The sequence below is a fragment of the Saccostrea echinata genome, unplaced genomic scaffold, assembly GCF_033153115.1.
Source record: "Saccostrea echinata isolate AGI-Se365-2 ecotype Australia unplaced genomic scaffold, CSIRO_AGI_Sech_v1 ptg000056l, whole genome shotgun sequence".
Lineage (NCBI taxonomy): Eukaryota > Metazoa > Mollusca > Bivalvia > Ostreida > Ostreidae > Saccostrea > Saccostrea echinata.
The window spans coordinates 9,828,464-9,848,823 of NW_026889805.1; the positions used below are offsets into that span (position 1 = coordinate 9,828,464).

At 35.1% G+C, this 20,360-nt stretch overlaps 1 protein-coding gene, 1 long non-coding RNA gene and 2 pseudogenes across 2 annotated transcripts; 2 read left to right on the forward strand and 2 right to left on the reverse strand.

Moving 5' to 3' along the window:
• Positions 1 to 383: 383 nt before the first annotated feature.
• On the reverse strand, positions 384 to 3,613 carry LOC133173140 (uncharacterized). Its single transcript, XR_009718997.1, has 2 exons — positions 3,497 to 3,613; positions 384 to 1,536 (listed from the first exon to the last, which is right to left on the reverse strand). It is a non-coding gene; the product is annotated as an uncharacterized LOC133173140 (long non-coding RNA).
• A 5,191-nt stretch (positions 3,614 to 8,804) lies between these two features.
• On the reverse strand, positions 8,805 to 9,699 carry LOC133173599 (E3 ubiquitin-protein ligase TRIM71-like; annotated as a pseudogene).
• A 3,645-nt stretch (positions 9,700 to 13,344) lies between these two features.
• LOC133173600 (uncharacterized) lies at positions 13,345 to 15,955 on the forward strand. Its single transcript, XM_061308582.1, has 2 exons — positions 13,345 to 15,712; positions 15,818 to 15,955. Exon 1 carries the CDS (start codon positions 13,345 to 13,347, stop codon positions 14,671 to 14,673), a length of 1,329 nt encoding a protein of 442 aa, XP_061164566.1. The 3' UTR covers positions 14,674 to 15,712; positions 15,818 to 15,955.
• On the forward strand, positions 15,143 to 16,812 carry LOC133173601 (uncharacterized; annotated as a pseudogene).
• Positions 16,813 to 20,360: the final 3,548 nt, after the last annotated feature.

Genomic DNA, 20,360 nt, shown 5'->3' on the forward strand with positions numbered 1-20,360 from the left:
AGCAACACAATTTTGTTTGGTATAAATGTATTTGGTATCAAGCTTTAACAATGAGCAAAGCTTTATTAAAATCGATGACCATGAGTGCCAATCTAAATTATCGCACCATTGCCAAATCGGTAAGGGTCGGTTTATTTTAAAACCAAGATTTTCTTTAAAATCTAGATGACATAATCTGGTGTTTATCTTTATGAAGCCGTCCAAATTTTGCTATTTACCGTCTAAAGAAATATAATCGCCGATATATGGTTGAAATACTGCGGACTCGGAGTTGAACAATATAATCATTCAATCCAAAGAAATATTGAAGGCAGACACGTGACGTCCATTAGCCAATGGCAAAGTCATTATTGTCCGAGGCAAAACAAAAAAGGCCAAAGTGCTTACAAAGAATACCTCTTAAAACTGTACAGATATTTTGTTTAAAATAAATATTTTGTTTCTAGTGAAGTACAATTAAATCCAAATATCAAAGAATATTTTTTAAAAATTCAAACTGTTTTCACATCCCTTTAACATTGAGGAATTACAATGTCTATTTAATCGCTCAGGTATTTTATGACTTTGATTTTCCCAGACTTCCGCTCAGCCACATACAATGTGTCATATTCGCTCACGTTTATTCCTACGGGAAACTTAATAAAATGCTTGTCGATGAGCGATAAGAATTTTCAGTCTTTGTCTATTATATGTATACAGTACTGAATTTTGTCTACAATAAGAATGTGACTTTGGCTATCACATGCAACACAACCAGGCACAAACTCTGAGTGGGAGCGCCCGCTGTATTTATGTCGAGGGACCCCTGTGCTTTTGACGACAACAACGCAGCGTGTTTCTGCATCGCTAACGCAAATGTCTGTATTTGCATTTTCGCAAACAAAAGAGGCATCCCGAAAGAGGAAGTTTCCCTGAGAATCTCGTGAGATTCTTTGAATAACAGTTACTCCGGAATATCGAACAACCTTGTCTGGTTCACCGTGCTTGAACATAGAAACTAGTACATCGTCATTAGCAGTGACACAGAGACCTCGATGTATCCACCCAATATATGTGAAAATTGTCTTGATCTTTTTATTCTTAATTACATTTAAAACTCTGGCCGTCGTTACAGTAAAGAAGAGTTCCCCTCCTTTGTTCAGTGCGATTTGACATGGCGAATGAATGGATCCACTGCTATATGTTTCCATGACTACTCAGTTCATGTCCAATTGCTTCACTGTATTCATATCCCCCAAGGTCCATATGCTACCATCACGTGACTTTACTACTCTAAACAAAGGTACAAACCCACTCTCTAATGTTTGAATTACTGTTGGAAAAATCAGTTCTAACTCTTCTGTGAGTAAGATATTGCACAACTGTGTGATCGACGGGTGAGGACAACACGTGTCTGGAAACACAGGACTGACACAGGTGTTTCTTGCAGCTTTTACAGAAAATTTCCGCTGCTCCTCTCTCCACGTAAGCAGGACAGATGTCGCACCTGATGATGTCCTGGGCAAACTCAATCCCCGCCATACTTTTAGGACAGCACTACAATGGTTAGAAATATCAGTAAAATCGCAATAATATGGTGGCTTGTTTTCTGCCACCTACATGCAAGATAAATTATGTTAACATGCGAGAAAAGTCTGTGCACATGCAAAGATAATTATGTCTACATGAAAAATTATATTATGTTGTCATGCAAATTACCAACCTTTATACAGAATCTGATTTTAATGTTGGTAAATTTACCTACTAACTCCAGAATATGACAGCATACGTTCAAGATGAACATAATTATGTTGACATGCGACTTATGCCAACATGCGAGATAATAAATATGTAGACATACAACTTATTTATGACAAAACGCGAGTTTATTAAGAAGACATGAGACATTAATGTCAACATGCGAGTTAATTAAGTGAACATGCAACATAGTTATGTTGATATACGACTTAATCATAACAACATTCGAGTTATATCTTAACATGCCAGGTATTTATGTCAACATGCAAGATAATAAGTTGCATGTCAACATACATATCTTGCATGTTGACATAATTAACTGGCATGTAAAGATAATTATCTTGCATGTTGTCATAAATAAGTCACATGTCTACATAACTATCTCGCATGTTGACATAAATAAGTAGCATGACAACGTAACATGATTATGTTGCGTCTTGGACAATTGATGTCAGATAGTGGTGTAAATAAGTAAATTTGCCGATGTTAAAATCAGACTCCCTAAAAAGATTGGTAACTTGCATGTCCACATAATCATTTTGCATGTAGACATAATTATTTTGCACCGTCACGGTAGTTCACTCGGTAGAGCGCTTGCTCCGTGATCGGAAGGTCGTGTGTTCGAATCACGGCAGCGACTGACCTAAGTCGATAAAAAAGCAACTGTTCCTTCACTAAGCGCTCGGCACTTTGAAGTGAAAGTTGCGAGTCTTTCGGATGAGACCTTTAAAACCGAGGACCCGTGTCACGATAAAGAACCCTCACTGCTCAATGGCCCTCAGTGCCGAGCAAAGGTTTAAATTTGAAGCCCTTCACCCGTATATGGTGACGTCTCTACATAAGTGAAAAATTCTCGAACGGGACGTAAAACAGCATACAATCAATCATTTAGTAATATACTGGTATCTCATACATGTAATATCGCGGTGCTTATTTTCTTGCGTAAAAAAGTTATTCAAAATTCTTACTTTAACTTTTCATCAAGTGCTATTCATAAACCTAACAATGATCTAACTTTTTCGTGGCTAATTATTTCCTACGCTTGCTTCGTTTAATTTGTGGTCTATTTTTAAAACAGGAAGTCTTATTTACCTCCTAAAGTGGAGAGTCTCATTGTTACTGAAAAACATGGAAGCTTGGCGCTGTCACAAAGAACAATTTTTATTTTCAAATTTACGATGTAATCTACATGAAAACTGAACAATAATACAAACTTAAGACTTTCAAAATATGAACTTTATTATCGGTTTTACTAGGATATAAATTCAATGGTCTAAATAAAATAAAAACGGAAATTGAAATCTGTAAAATTACATTTTACAAAATTTCAAACGGGTGTTCCATGCTTTTTAATCATCACAAAAGTCAACAATCAGACGACAGACAGATAGTCCATCAACGAAAAGGATATGAGCTTTATATCCTATAATTTTTGGAGTATACCGCGATACAATAGAACCCGCGATATAATGAGAATTGACGATACATATATACACAAACTATAGTCTAGCTTATATTCTTTTTTATTTAAAGAAAATTCATCATACATAAAATTTGCTAAATACAAATAAAAAATAGTCTTATATTCATTTCTACAATACTAAGTTAGCATTTATCACGCCTACGTGTATGTATTTATTGTGTATAGCTCCAAAAAGGTTGCCATACATAGAGACGACCTGAGCTATGTGGTTCCTTCTTTAAAAGTTTTACTTGCGCCTGTTTACCCCTAGTGGTACAATAAGTAATGTAAACTTACTAAGTATCTTCTCTGTATAGGCGTCTTCTATCATTGTCTTCGCTCATCTCAAACACGTATTCCACCCATTCCACTTAGTCTTTGTTATATCTATGTATATTGTATACTTTTTCCTAGAGCTTACTTTTCAAGAGACCTTGACCTCATTTCAAGTTTGTCTATTTATACCATCAGGTTGATGTAATTCTCCTTAGCTCCTTACTCCCACTGTTAAATTATAGAATATAAAGTTTAAAGAAAGATCTAAAAAAAATTGTGGAGATGATTTTCGACAATTATACATACAAAAAGAGAAGAGGGTTGTCGGCCTGAAGAGGGTAAACTTATGACATATTTCTTCATTCAAACAGTTTTGACATTGAAGTATTGAAATATTTATTTTTAAGAAGTTTTGAACAAAGAAAAATTAAATGTTAATTTAAAACAAGAGGCCCATGGGCCACATCGCTCACCTGAGTAATTTTGGCCATGCTGTTCTTTACCAGATTTCCCCCTTGTAATACCTATTGTGGCCCCGCCCTACCCCTGGGGTTCATGATTTGAACACTTCAGAGTCTTTACTACCCCAGGATGCTTCCACATAAGTTTCAGCTTTTCTGGCCCAGTGGCTCTTGAGAAGAAGATTTTTAAAGATCTTCCCTATATATTTCAATGTAAAACTTGGCTTTCCTATTGTAGCCCAGCCCTACCCCCGGGGGTCCTGATTTGAACAATTTAGAATCTACACTACCACAGGATGCTTTCACATAAGTTTCAGCTTTTCTGGCCCAGTGGTTCTTGAGAAGAAGATTTTTAAAGATTTTTCTTATATATTTCAATGTAAAACTTGGATTCCCTATTGTGGCCCCGCCCTACCCCTGGGGGTCATGATTTGAACAATTTAAAATCTGCACTACTTGAGGATGCTTTCACATAAGTTTCAGCTTTTTGGCCCAGTGGTTCTTGAGAAGAAGATTTTTTTATGACCCCACCCTATTTTTGTCTTTTCTTGATTATCTCCCCTTGCAAGGAGACTTGGTCCTTTATTTTAACAATTGAAACTCCCCTTCACCCAAGGATACTTTGTACTAAGTTTGGTTAAAATTGGCCCAGTGGTTCTTGAGAAGAAGATGAAAATGTGAAAAGTTTACATACGGACGGACGGACGACGGACAATGGGTGATCAGAAAAGCTCACTTGAGCTTTCAGCTCAGGTGAGCTAAAAAGCGCAAATAATCTCAGAATTGAAAGTGAAAGATGGTAGAAAATTATAAACACTAAACGACAGAAAACCACCCTTAAAAGAAATGAAAGAATTTGTAAAATGTGTGACATGAATTGTGTTGATGATGCGCAATACCACTGACTACATATGTCAAAAAGATTTCGTGAAAGGTTCTTTAAATTGCAATTAAATTACGTAGTTTATGAGGGGATGGCTTCCCCAAGTGTAACGGAAGGAAGTATGGACGGACATTCCTATCAATTTATAACACCCCCCCCCCCCCAGCAGGGATGTAAAAAGAAAACTGGTCGATAACTTCATGTGGTATCTGTAGATGTTGTATATAATAAATGTTCAGTCACATTACCTTACACAATATCTGAGAGAATCTGTGAGATTATTGCAGAATCTGTTCGTAGTCAGTGACAGTTATCACTAGACGGTATTTGTAAGAGAGTCGAGAGAAGCGTGCATTTTACTAATTCAGTTCAGTGATCAGGTTAATATTCCTGAAAGATGACCAGTTTAAAGTGAATATATTATAATCAACTAACTTCCATAGATGTTAAATTTTCGTTTTTTGGTTGTTTGATTGCTTTACGTCTCTTCGAGAATTTTTCACTCATATTGGGTTGCCACTAACCGCCGGTGGAAACCTGTAGATTTAGACATGTATTTTTAACTAATGGTCACTGAGTATTGAGGGGTCATTTTACTCAGCGCTTGATGCGACATATAATACATAGAGTAATAATTGTACATCTAAGGAATACTAACGACAATCTATATTATTTACGTTTTCAAAAACCCATTCGGAAAAAGGAGGATATAAACAATCAGAAATTGAACCTATTATGCTAGAAATTATATTTGTATGTGAATATGTGTTAGTCCACTGGTTTTTGTTCGGAATAACATTCACACATAGTTCTTTAATCCTCACAAAAACTGCTGTGAAGGAGAAACTAAAGATTCAAGAATTTGTTATTTGTATGAAAATAAGTTTACATTTGCAGACAAGAAATTGAATAAAAGAATTTTAAATTATCTATAAACTGTATATCTCTTTGATTCGGAACGAAACCACTCAAGTCGAACACGTATTTGGATCTTAACCACTTTGGATCTTAACCACTCGGGTCGACGAACCACCCGCATTTTCTGGAGGTTTGGGGGGGGGGGGGGTTGACCCCTTATACCATTTATTGTGTCAAAAAACAAAGATGGGAAAGAGCCCGCCAAACGCGGTGTAATTTTAAAATAATTATACATGTAATTATAATTTAATACAATTTTATTTTTTTACATAAATTTGCGTTGCAATTTTTTTTCATAACTTTATCTTTTCCAAATATGGCAGGAAAAAATATTAATTGTGGGTGGAGACTGATTTTGACAAATGTGAGTTCGGAAAGGGTTTTTCCTACCCAATTACTGAAAGTTTGCACAATTCATTCATTTCCGAAAGTTGTCATGTTGGCATATAATTTTTTTCGAAGTTCATAAAAAACGCTATGCACTAAAATAATAATATTTGCTGTTTTGGCAATAAATTCGATCAACAGGTTCCAATTAAGGGCCAAAAATTTACACCCCTCTTTTATTTTATTTTTTTTAAAATAAAAATCTTTCAAAAATTCTTTTTGAACAGAATTTGCATCATTAAATTCTGTAATTTCAGACTTGTCATGAATTTAGTATATGAAATTCTTACATAAGAGGCCCATGGGCTACATGTTCACCTGAGCATTTCATGCTCGATTTGACAGATACATGTTTTTACATGTAATTTGTGTAAAATATAGAATTACGAGTGTCGTTCAATTAAGTAACGCCACGTACGGATGTAGAAGCAGTTTATTTTATATTTTCACAGAAAAAGTTCTATTTAAGATCTCCTAATCACCGAAAACCGCATGTTTTCCCCATATTTCCGCCTCTAGTTGTATTATACTTAAACACCTAACATTAGTAAATATTGACCGTTTTTCAGCATTTTTAAAATATGTATGTCAAATATATCCAGGGTTTCATTAACTTAAGAATATACTCTAAATAATTTTATAGCATAAGTGGCGACTGAAGTGCTATGTTTTTGAAGAGTTGTTATTTTGGATTTCTTAGTCTCTACTAAGGCTCAATAAAGATCAAAACAGCTGAAAATTTTTTTTTCAGTCTTTTCCATTCGTTACCATGGCAACCTAGACAGATAGAAACACGATTTTGTTTGGTATATATGTTTTGGTATCAAACTTTAACATTGAGCGAGTTTTATTAAAATCGATGACCTTGCGTGCCATTTTAAGCAATGGCACCATTTCCAAATTACCAAATCGGTAATTAAAAGCAAAAATAGCGCTGGCAGGAGTTTTTCTTTGAATTTGGATAATAATGTCGTGGTCACCTTTATGTTGCCGTCCAAATTTTGCTTTTCATATTGTCGCATGTATATATGGCTGAAATACTACCGACTCGGCGTTAAACAATAATCTATCAATCAATCTATTGAAGGCAGGCACGTGACGTCCGTGATTTGAACAAACTTCAGTCTACACTACCTGAAGATACTTCCATATAAATATGACAAATCATGAATTTGCTGTTCTTGAAAAGAAGACTATTAAAATTTTTCAAATGTATTCCTATGTGAAACTTTGATTGCTCATCGCGGCCCAACCCTAGTCCTGAGGGTCATGATATTTAAAGACTTCTCATATATATTCCTCCTATGTAAAACTTTAATCCCCCATATCTGCCCCACCCTACACCCAGGGGTTATGTTTTGTACAAACATCAATTTACACTACCTGAGGATAATTCCATATAAAAATGATTGATCATGAGTTTGCTGTTCTTGAGATCAAGATTTTTATAGATATTTCCAATATATATTTCTATGTATAACGTTGATCCCCTCTTGTGGCCCCGTTCTACCCCCGAGGGTCAAATTTTGAACAAACTTGAATCTACCTGATGATGATTCTGTTTTAATATGACTAACTAATAATGGCTATGCTGTGCTTTAAAAGATTTTTTTCTCTAAATATTCCGATGTAAAACTTTGATCCCCTGTTGTGGTCACATCTTACCCCTGGGGTGTTGATTTGAATAAACTTGAATCTTCACTATACCTGAGGATGCTTCTATATTAGTGGCTTTGCTGTTCTTGAGAAAAATTTTAAAGATATTTCCTACATATTCCTATGTAAAACTTTGCCCCCTGTAGTCGCCCTGTCCTACATCCGGGGTCATGGTATGAACAAATTTGAATCTGTAATGATAATGATAATAATGAATTTCTCAACTAAGTTTTCTCTTTTCTGGCCCAGCAGTTCATGAGAAAAAGATTTTCTAAATATGCCGCCGAATTTTCACGAAATCGTAATTATCTCCCCTTGTAAGAGGGTGTGGTCCTTCATTTGAACAAAAGTGAATCCTCTTTACTCAAGGATACCCTGTGTTAAGTTTGTTTGAAATTGGTCCATTGGTTCTGGAGAAGAAGGTGAAATTTTAAAATATTTTAGACAACGACCGACAACGGACAATTTTTGATGAGAAAAGCTCACTTAAGGTGTAATGTCTTCTGATAAGAGAGATAACTTTCCAAAGAAGTTATTCCAAGCAATCCAATGAATTGTCTTACCAGAGTTTAATAATGAGGATAATTATACAGTCACTTCTATCAAATTTGAACTATGTTACATATATTGATTTCTATTTTCTATTAGATGCTGAATTTTTATAATCAATTTATTAATATATTTTCTCTCAAAGCATATTCTGAAGAAAGATAACTACACTAGATGGAAAGATAACTCTTGTAGATGGATGCATTTATTTTACAACCACAAAAAACAATGCGATATTCTGATTTAAAAAGCAACACTTCATTGAGTTTTCTAATATGAATTAAATAGGTGTGACAGTAAATATTATTTTCATATATATATCTCATGTTGAGATAAATTATTGATCTTTCTATTCACCATATCAAATTTTCTTCATATCGTGATTAGACATAATATTCATTTCTGAAAAAGAAAGCAATGCTTCATACTTCAAACTATTTTCCATTTGAATATAATGATATTGTTGTTGGTGAAAATCAATGTTGGGAATTTAAAAAGAAATTGATGAAGTTTATAGAGCAGAGGGATATTTCACCTTAAGTCTTTGGCTCAGGTGAGCTAAAATCTGTACAGATATTTTGTTTATAATCAAATATTTTGTTTCTAGTGAAGTAAACACTGTCAAATCCAAATTTCAATCAAAGAATTAAAAAAAAAAAATAACGGTTTTCACAACCCTTTAAAAGGATTACAATGCCTAACTAATCGCTGAGGTATTTTATGACTTTGATTTTCCCAGACTTCCGCTCAGCCACATACAGTGTGTCATCTTCGCTCACGTTTATTCCTACGGGAAGCTTAATAAAATGCTTGTTGATGAGCGATAAGAATTTTCCGTCTTTGTCTATTATATGTATACAGTGCTGATTTTTGTCTGCAATCAGAATGTGACTTTGGCTATCACATGAAACACAACCAGGCTCAAACTTTGAATGGGAACGCCCGCTGTATTTATATCGAGGGACCCCTGTGCTTTTGACGACAACAACGCAGCGTGTTTCTACATCCCTAACGCAAACGTCTGTATTTGTATTTTCGCAAACAAAAGAGGCATCCCGAAAGAGGAAGTTTCCCTGAGAATCTCGAGAGAATTCTTGAATAACAGTTACTCCGGAATATCGAACAACCTTTCTGGTTCACCTTGCCTGAACATGGAAACTAGTACATCGTTGTTAGCAGTGACACAGAGGCCGCGAGGTGTCCACCCCGTAAATGTGAGTAATGTCTTAATTTTTTGATCTGCAATTGAAGATAGGTACAATTAAATCAAAGATAGGTCCAAATGAATTACAAATCAGTGTAAAGAAAATGACACCTATCTTTAAATAATTCAATCTAGGTTTAAATGATTTACACCTCTTTAGTGCCATTACAGATAGGTTCAATTGAATTATTTCAATTGATTTAAATTGAATTATTTAAATTGCCTTAAAGATGGGTAAAATTAAAATATCTCCACAAAGGATTTGAAGATAGTTACAGGCCAATTATGTGTAGGTTTAATTGCATTGCATCTATCTTTAAATCGATTATACCTATCTTTAATTCTTGCTATTCTTACCTGTCTTCAATTCTGTTAAATCGGTCACGGTAGCCTAGTGGTAGGGTGCTCGCTTCGTGATCGGGAGGCCTTGGTTCGATTTTCGTTCGCCGTGCCGCATAAAACCTAAGACGTTAACATAGGTAGACTGTTCCTTCCCCAAGTGCTCGGCACGAGAAGTGAAAGTCGCGGGTCTTTTTGGATGAGACCTTAAAGCTATATGTGGCGTATCTGAGCTAAAAAATAAAAATACGAGATTGAGTGTAGATAAACATGATACATGTTATTTACATTCAAATTAAAATTTTCACCGACTTTGAACTTGAATAACCTCATGTTTCCATAGTTAAATTGATTTTAAACTGTCTGTTAATTAAATGCGGAGTCGGTAAATAAATCGGTTAATGTTTTAAATTTCTAATATCTTTGAATCCTGATTGATTTAAATTGTGTACTTTACAGGAAAGTCCTATCTTTATATAAAGTAATAAAACAAATAGAAAGATCTTTTTAATTTTATAGTTAGTCTGAACTTATGTGAATTTATGTATATAAATAAATTTATGTGATCTAAATGCCTACAGAATTGTGTTATTTTGATTTATTAATAATGTTGTATGAATGCATGGGTCTTGAGGGGTTTTTCCGGGTTTAAGTTTTTATGCGCCCCTATTGACGGCTATTAGCCTCACCCCTATCAAAATAACGTTTGGCTCCAAAAAGCGTGGTTTAAAAGTTTTACAAGTTTTTATCTTTGTGTGAGTATTTATATTGTGTAAATCATGCAGAATAGTGTATTGATTCTTGGTCATTCATTTATCGTGCGTCTGCAGCGGTTCATGAATCGTTCGGAGCATTTAAAGGTCAATCTTGGTCTGAATCTCAGGGAAAAAGTATATTACAGAGGATATTCGGGTTGCACAATCGATAGGCTATCGGTAAGGGGCTTACGAGAAGTTGATAGATTTAAACCCGCTCTGGTGTGTCTACAGATAGGTTCGAACGATTTGTGTAACTTAGATGTTCAGGTATACGACCTGGTTGAAAAAATAGTTTCATTCATCGAGAAGCTCCAGGGTCGTGGAGTGCAGAGAGTATGTGTTTATCAAATTCTGCATAGAAAACCACCAGGTAAACCTGGCAGATTTTCAGTAGACGTTGAATGGTTCAATGCCAGGGTGGATGTGGTTAATAGGCTTTTGAATGATAGGTTAGACAGAGATTTTGGCTCTGGTGTCAGGTTCTGGCGGCACTCTGGATTTTGGTCACAAGAAAATAAGAAAATTGTGTACTGTGAAGATGGTGTGCACCTAAATGAGACATACGGGTACCCAAAATATTACAACAGTGTCAGGGCATCAGTTGTTTCAGCCCTTAAAAGCTTGTAAGTAGTTGTATAAAACTTGAATACAAATACAATGTATTGTCTTGAATACAAATCAATTTATTGTGTTGGGATCAACATGGTGTAGCTTGCATTTAATGTCCTTGTTTTATCATGAACTTATGTTGTTGGTACATCAGGCAATGCAACTAATTGACCAATGTTTATCTACTATGATTAAGTTTAAATTTTATTAAAATATATATATATATATATATATATATATATATATATATATATATATATATATATATATATATATATATATATATATATATATATATATATATATATATATATATATATATATATATATATATATATATATAAATTGGTGCACTGCAAACGCATAAAACTGGAGTATATTGTCATTTGTTGTTCACCTCGTAAAAGTTACATTCAGTCGATCATTTTGTTTTCATTATTTGCCATAGGGTTAGATGCATGAAAGTGTAATGGGTTGTTTTAAGCAGGTGTTCACAATGCAGATTATGGTTGTTTGTTTCTGGACCTCTTAAGGGAGATTAAGGTGTTTCTATGGTTTGTATAAAAAAAAAAAATGATGATTTATATTTAAAAATAAAGATAGAAATCTGGTGTTTTTTTATATGAGGGTATGGTCAATTGGACCGATACAGACAACCATGGTATTATGCCTTATATGGTTGGGCAGTATATACTACATGTTTTGTCCCGCATGATCTGATTATGGTTGGGCTAGAAATACTAAAGCTCTATATGGTTGGGCTATATGTATCCCTGTATGGTTGGGCGCCATGGTGATAGGCCCTGTATGGTCGGGCTTTTATATGTATAGCCCTGTATGGTTGGGCTATATGTATCCCAGTGGTTGGGCGCCATGGTGATATGCCCTGTATGGTTGGGCAATATATACTATAGCCCTATATGGTTGAGCTATATGTATTCCTTTATGATGTGGCACCATGATGTTATGCCCTGTATGGTTGGGCTATAAATGCTATAGCTCTATATGGTTGGGCTATATGTATCCCTGTATGGTTGGGCGCCATGGTGATATGCCCTGTATGGTTGGGCAATAAATACTATAGCCCTATATGGTTGAGCTATATGCATCCCTGTATGGTTGGGCGCCATGGTGTTTTGCCCTGTATGGTTGGGCAATAAATACTATAGCCCTATATGGTTGAGCTATATGCATCCCTGTATGGTTGGGCGCCATGGTGTTTTGCCCTGTATGGTTGGGCAATAAATACTATAGCCCTATATGGTTGGGCTTTATGTATCCCTGTATGGTTGGGCGCCATGGTGTTTTGCCCTGTATGGTTGGGCAATAAATACTATAGCCTTATATGGTTGGGCTTTATGTATCCTTGTACAGTGAGTTGTCCTGTATGGTTGGACATTTTATTTGATGCATCTGTACGGTTGAATATACTTAACAAGTTTTGCCCTGTAGGGTAAAACACACATTATGCTCTTGTTATGTTTGATTAGACATTTTATTTGATATATTCTGTAGGATTTTATATACTAATTGCAAGATTTACCCTATACGGTTGGGAACATATTATGGTTATGTATTATATATGATTGGACTTTTTTATTTTAAATACCCTGCATGATTGGTTATACACATCCTTAGCAAGACTTGGCATGTATGCTTAGGCAATATGGTCATGGTGTGTTTGGTATGACATTTTAGTTGACATAGCCTGTGTAGTTGGAGGTACTTAACAAGCTCTGCCTTGTAGAGTTGGGTGCATATTATGCTTTTGTTATTTATGGTTTCACAAGGAAGTGGTAGATGTTAGGGTCCATCATGGCATGTCTTGTCTTCTGACAGTATCATACATTCATGAATCCTTTATGTGTGGTTTTGAGAGTGAGATACATACATAAAATGGTATGTGGGTGTACATATATTTATATTGTTATAAGTACATATAACACAATAATCATTATAATGAATGATTTTATTCATGAAGCATCTATTTATGTAAGTTTTAAATCCTTTGCACGCATTGCATTTTCAGTGGTAAACTTCAGACTGTCTGACCCATTTACTATTTTGTCATAAAGAGTTTTGCTTATGAAGTTTTTTACAGAAAAATGCCTAGGGCCAAAACTGGTACCAAAAGAAAGAGTACCGATGTATCAAATAGAGGTACAGGTTCTAGGGCAAAGACAAGAAAGGCACAGAGGGTTGATGATGATGGTGAACATAAGGAGGAAGTTTTGGTTAGGAAGGTCACGCAAGCTGTATTGGAGGTCATGGATGAAAGGAACAAAACCACTGATACCACAGGGGGAGGTGCTTCGGATAGTGACGATGAGTCCGACTCAGAGATTACCTTTAAGGAGATAGAAGGGTCAGATGATGAGTATGCCTCAAGTGAGGCAATTGATACTTTTACTTGGTCAACTCCTATTTCGGCAATGATTCCACAAAAGCTTAAGCAAAAGATATGGGAAGATCAGTATATTGACCTCGCAGCACTACTTCCTGACAATTTAATTCCTTGCACCGAAAATAATGACTACACATTTAAATTAGGGAAGAATACTAACATTTCAGTAGTACCCAAAAAGGCAAAACAAACAATTAATACCATATACCAGTGGACCACAGCATTTTTGCGTTTTGTTTCTGTCTATGCTGAAAAATTTCCAAACGAAACACCAAATTTATTAAAACATGCAGAGACAGTTCGTGATATGGCATCATCTGGAAATGTTTCTTGGCAAACATATGATAAACAAATTAGGATGGATAGGCAAAATAGGGGTACACCTTGGGGAAAGCTAAATGTTGAATTCATTCTTCAGGCACAGAGATCTAGGGAGGAAACTAAACAGCCTTTTCGTCCCTTCCGATCAAGGTTTGGACAAAGATTCTTGGGGAAAAACAGTACCCCAGAGGAATTTGCTGGACATATAATAGGGATGGGAGTTGCAAACTTGAAAACTGCAAATTTCAACACATTTGTGCAGGATGTAGAAAAAACCACCCTAAAACAAATTGCCGAGCACAAACAGTTAATAGAAGCCAAGTGCAGTATCCCGCAGGCAAAACAGCAAAACAACAATGAGGTTGTGACCCCTATTATTCCTAATGTCCTGCAATATCTGTTACTAGGCTATGATGCAACAATTTCTGATTATTTGGTTTCAGGATTTAAGTATGGATTCGACTTACACTATCATGGTCCGAGATATTTCAGAGCATCTAGGAATCTCTCTTCTGCTTTGCGCAACACAGTCATTGTTTGCAACAAGCTACAGAAAGAGCTTGATGCCCATAGAATTGCTGGGCCTTTTGTTTCACCCCCCTTTGAAAATCTTCAAATTTCCCCGATTGGTATTGTACCAAAGAAAGAACACGGTCAATTTAGACTCATACACCATTTATCTTTTCCAGAAAAAAAATTCTATCAATGATTTTATTCCAGATACATTCACTAAAGTTCAATATGCTACTCTAGATGATGCTGTAAATATTATTGTCTTAATGGGGAAAGGTTGCCTTTTGGCCAAAACAGATGTAGAATCAGCTTTTCGGATTATACCTATTCGCAGAGAGGATCACGAATTACTGGGCTTTCAATGGGAAGGTCTCTTTTTTTATGATAAATGTTTGCCGATGGGTTGTGCGAGTTCCTGTGCTATTTTTGAAAAATTTTCTACGGCCTTAGAATGGATTGGTAAGGTTAAGGGACATATTCCTCACTTAACTCATGTGTTGGACGATTTTCTATTTATTGATCCACCTGCATCAGGTATATGTAATCAAAGTTTACAGGTGTTCAAACTTACATGTGAAAGTCTAGGTGTTTCTTTAAAAGAAGAAAAGACTGCTTGGGCAACTACAAAATTGGTATTTCTTGGTATTGAAATTGATACATTGGCTATGGAAATTAGGTTGCCTTGTGAGAAATTGGAGAAATTAAAACAAGCTATAGATGCAATGAAATTTAAGCGAAAGGATCGCCTTAGAGAACTTCAATCCTTAATAGGACTGCTTAATTTTGCTTGTCTGGTGGTTGTGCCAGGGCGTACATTCTTAAGGCGGCTCATTGACCTAACAAAAGGCCAATCTAAGCCTCACCATCACAAAGACATGGTTAGAGAGAGTAGGCGGGATTTGGCTGCTTGGTCATTATTTATAGATCACTTCAATGGGAAGTCATTATTATTTAAACATGTATGGGTGACATCCAAACAAATACATCTCTACACTGATGCAGCGGGTTCTCTAGGGTTTGGAGCTGTATTTGAAAAGAAATGGTTCTATGGGTCTTGGCCAGAAAATATGAAGGATTATGATATTACCCTCAAGGAATTATTCCCAATTGTGTTAGCTGTTGAATTATGGGGATCTAACTTAAAGAATTCGTGTGTCATATTCCATTCTGATAATGCAGCAGTTGTTCACATTGTAAACTCGCAAACATCGAAAGATTCAAAAATCATGATTTTGGTGAGAAGATTAGTTTTGGCACTTATGACATACAATATTCTATTTTCGGCTGAACACATTCCAGGAATGTTCAATATTTTACCAGACTTACTTTCACGCTTACAGATCGAGAAATTCAAAGAGGTGTCTGTGGATATGGAGGCCAAGCCTACAAGGATACCGATCCATCTTTTGCAACTCTCCAAAACACAGCATGTAGTTTAATAGATGCAGCTTTGGCTCCTAACACAAAGAAAGTTTACAGGCAGGCTCTAAATTGTTTTAGTGGTTTCATTCAGAGTTACTACAAGACTGATTGCATTAAAGAGGTTTCCCTTGGACAGGTTATGTGTTTTGTGTCATACCTATTCGGTTTAGGAAAAGCACCAAGCTCTATCTCAACTTACCTGGCAGCATGGGCTTACTATTTCAAAATGACAAATGCCCCAGATCTCTCCAATCATTTCTTAATCAAGAAAATGGTAAGTGGGGCAAAACGGCTTGTCAATTCGGCTGATATCTGACAACCTATTACTTTGGATATTCTTGGAAAGCTTCTGGTTGCAATACCACATGTAGCCAATTCTAAGTACCAAGCATGTTTGTACATGGCAATGTTTCTTTTAGCATTTTATGCTTTTCTAAGAGTGGGGGAAATCACAGTTCGTTCGGGCTCTAACCCAAACTTGTTGTTTCGAAGAAATGTTTCTTTCAGGCATGACAAAAAACAAGTCTACATGGTTGTTACAATGATCAACTTCAAACACAATCTAGGTAAAAAACCTGTCCAGCTGGAAATAAATCCTCAACCCAACTGCAGCTTTTGTCCTGTGCAAGCTATGCGAAATTATTTGGAGGTGCGAGGTGCAGAAGAAGGACCCCTATTTTGCTACAGATCAGGAAGACCCATCTCGCGCACAGAATTTTGTGAGGTTTTGAGATCAGCGCTTAGATTTGCCAAGCTTGATTCTAACAAATTTAAGGCACATAGTTTCAGAATAGGAGCAGCAACCCAGGCACATTTACAGGGTTTTTCAGATTCACAAATAAGAGTCATGGGACGGTGGCACTCGGAGTCATTTCAGAGATACATTAGGGTCTCAATGTTTCCAACCTTTTAGTGTGAACAGGTTTTTATTAAGGGGGTAGAGACTCCAATTATAAAGGATAACTGGCTGAGACGGTATTCTTTATTTTGGTTATATGATTGCATTTTAAATGAAGGGGGATTCTGTCTGAGGCGGTTTCCTCTATTTTCCTTTTTTCGCGTAATAGATTGTTAATTCAATAGTTTCATAATCATATGTATGATTGTTTTAGTGCCAATTTTATGTTGTAATTATCTTTTATTATGAATGAGAGAGTTGCATTGCACCATTTTTGTATGTCTTCACTTCAAACTACATTAGCAGTTAAATTCAAGAAGAATTGGGTGACTATCTGAGGTGGCACTCAAGATTTCTTCTTTGTTTATGATATTGATGATTTGTATTAATTTTTCATGTCACTTTGAATTTATTCAGGGTTTGTTACAAGATATGTAATGTTTTTGTACATATGTTAATAACTTTCAACCTGTGAATGGATGGTGGAACCACATTGTACTAAGCCTAGTGTGTTTATATGTGAGAATTACTTATATGTGCAAGAACATTTGGATCATTTCCGTTATCCTTCGAGTGCATTAGGCGGGCTATGCAGATTCCTGTTGCTTGATGTTTTGATATCGGTTAACAGACAATATACTAGTATATACTCGGTAAATGTCCGAACATGGCAAGGTTACACATGGGCAGGACAAAACAAGGAGCGAATGTAAAATAGAGATTATTCGAGTGAGAATGTAGATAATGTTTCGATGCTGTGTGGCTGATAACCTCAGTAATATTCAATATGTTGTAATGAATTTTATGTAAAATGCAAGGAGATAAAACTTTGTATTATCAATTTTAAATTTAAATCATTTATTATTCCTCTTAAGTATTCCATTGATCTATATATCAATTTATTTGTATTAATATCATACTCATGCTGTATACATCAATTAACTGAAGCACATTTTTGGGTGGGGCGAGGGAACCTTCTCTGTAAGTTCACTGTCCCTCTTGTGGGATATTTTTTGGGCCCCACCTTCTGCTGCATTCTAAAATTGTAAAATTTGTCATTTTATTCGGCATTTGTAATAAATGCTCTATTCACAAATATTTGCTTTATTATTCGAATAGCTGCAGAACAGAGCTGCAAATGTGCTTCAGGTACATAAACTGAATTATTCATTATTGCCTGCATTTAAGAGCACATAAGTGGATTTATGTATATAAATAAATTTATGTGATCTAAATGCCTACAGAATTGTGTTATTTTGATTTATTAATAATGTTGTATGAATGCATGGGTCTTGAGGGGTTTTTCCGGGTTTAAGTTTCTATGCGCCCCTATTGACGGCTATTAGCCTCACCCCTATCAAAATAACGTTTGGCTCCAAAAAGCGTGGTTTAAAAGTTTTACCCACCTCCACCCCCTCAAACCTCCATGCACAATGTTATTATTGTTCAGATTACTGGTTTTCTTTTGTTGAAGGTGTGGGATATTTTTTGGGCCCCACCTTCTGCTGCATTCTAAAATTGTAAAATTTGTCATTTTATTCGGCATTTGTAATAAATGCTCTATTCACAAATATTTGCTTTATTATTCGAATAGCTGCAGAACAGAGCTGCAAATGTGCTTCAGGTACATAAACTGAATTATTCATTATTGCCTGCATTTAAGAGCACATAAAAAAAACGCCATATATGACTTTAAAAATCGAGGTCCCATGTCAGGGTAAACTTTGGTACGATAAAGAACCCTCACTGTTCAATGGCTCTGAGTGCCGAGTATAGGTTTAAATTTGAAGCCCCTCACCGGCATATGGTGACGTCTCTATATGAGTGAAAAATTCTCGAATGAGATTTTAAACAACAAACAATCAATCTATCAATTATATTATATTTTTATTCTCAAATCAATTTTACCTATCTCACAATGAATTAAAGATTTATTGAACTGAACTTAACTTATCTTCAATTCATTTTGAGATAGGTACAATCGACTTGAGGATAGGTAAATTGTTTGAAAATAGATATAAATCAAATAATTGTTCCTCTCTTCAAATAACTGAACCTATCTCCAAATGAATTTAAGATTGGTATAATTGAAATTGTATATATTTGAAGATTCCTTTTCCGATCTCATCTCTTCTATTTACAAATGTTCTGTCAAAAACTGTCAAACCTGTGATGTTTTGAGTACAAGCTGTTCTTTTACTAGAAATTTTACTGGACAGAGCTTAAATTATACCAAAACATGGAAAATTTGAACTGCAAATCTACTGTTGTCTACTCGAAATATATACGAAATCTTTTGTTCCTGATACAGTAAACCAATGGAATAGTTTAAGTATTACCACAAGAAACAGCTCAACTTTTAGTAGTTTCAAAAACAAAATACATAAAAAACCAGCAGACCCCCTCCTTATTTCTGTTATGGTAACAGACGACTTAGTATCATACATACTAAACTACGACACAATTGTATTTTAAATTATGATCTTTATAAAAGAAACATTAGTGAGAGTCCTAATTGTTCATGTGGTACACCAGAAGACCATATCATTTCTTCTTTGTATGTAATAAATATCAACATGCTAGAGAGGAACTATTTAGAAACCTACTGTGTCTTATTAAACCAAACACTAAATTGAATATTATTGATTGTCACCTACTTCTGTGGGGAGATGAGTCACAAAATGTTGAAATCAATAAATATATTTTTCAATCTGTAAAAAATTTATAAGAGGTTCTGGCAGATTCAATTAATTATAACAGCCTTACACTAAAACTCTAGTTAGTTATATATTTATCATGTAATTAATGTATGTTTAAAACAAACATGTTTGTATATCAATATTTGTTTTCTATATATAGACCTTGACAGCTGTAGCCATTTATGGTGAGAACCTCGTAAGTTGTTAGAACTTGTGTTCAAACCATTTGTATATTATTTATACAATAAAATGTGTTCAAACTGTTGTCTACGGAATAGAAATAGAATGTACCCTTTGTGGTCTTATTTATGTTGGTGAAACCCAGGGTTCACTTAATAAAAGAATATCGGGGCATATATTTCAAATAAACAACAAGGGCCAGCAGCTTCTATACAAGCACTTTAATTTACCTTCTGTTTTGTAAATGAAAGTTAGAATTCTAGAAAAAAAATTTACATCATATTAATAGCCCATCATTAAGTACTCAGACTTTTGACATCATAGACAGCTGCTATTTCAATAAAAATGGAAGTCGTACATTTACTTTCCTTGTCATTGGTCATTTACAAAAATTATTGTGTTAAAAAAACATGTGATTGTACACACAAGTACTCCGAAATTGGTATTAAAAAGATGTTGAGTTTCTTTTTGACAATATCTATGTAGTTTTTAAAGATCAAGTCTTGAACAATCTGTCGGAATTCCCACCAATTGCGCCCCTTTATTAGCAGACCTGGTTTTATATTCATATGAACCACAATTTATTCAAAAACTTCTACTTGGAAAAAAAAAAAAGAAAACCATTTGTTGTGCTCTTCAGCTTGACATTTAGATATATCGACATCGTTTTATCAATTAACAATA

What these genes read in the sequence shown, in the direction of transcription:
- LOC133173600 (XM_061308582.1), top strand. Translation starts at nt 13,345, where the DNA reads ATGCCTAGGGCCAAAACTGGTACCAAAAGAAAGAGTACCGATGTATCA.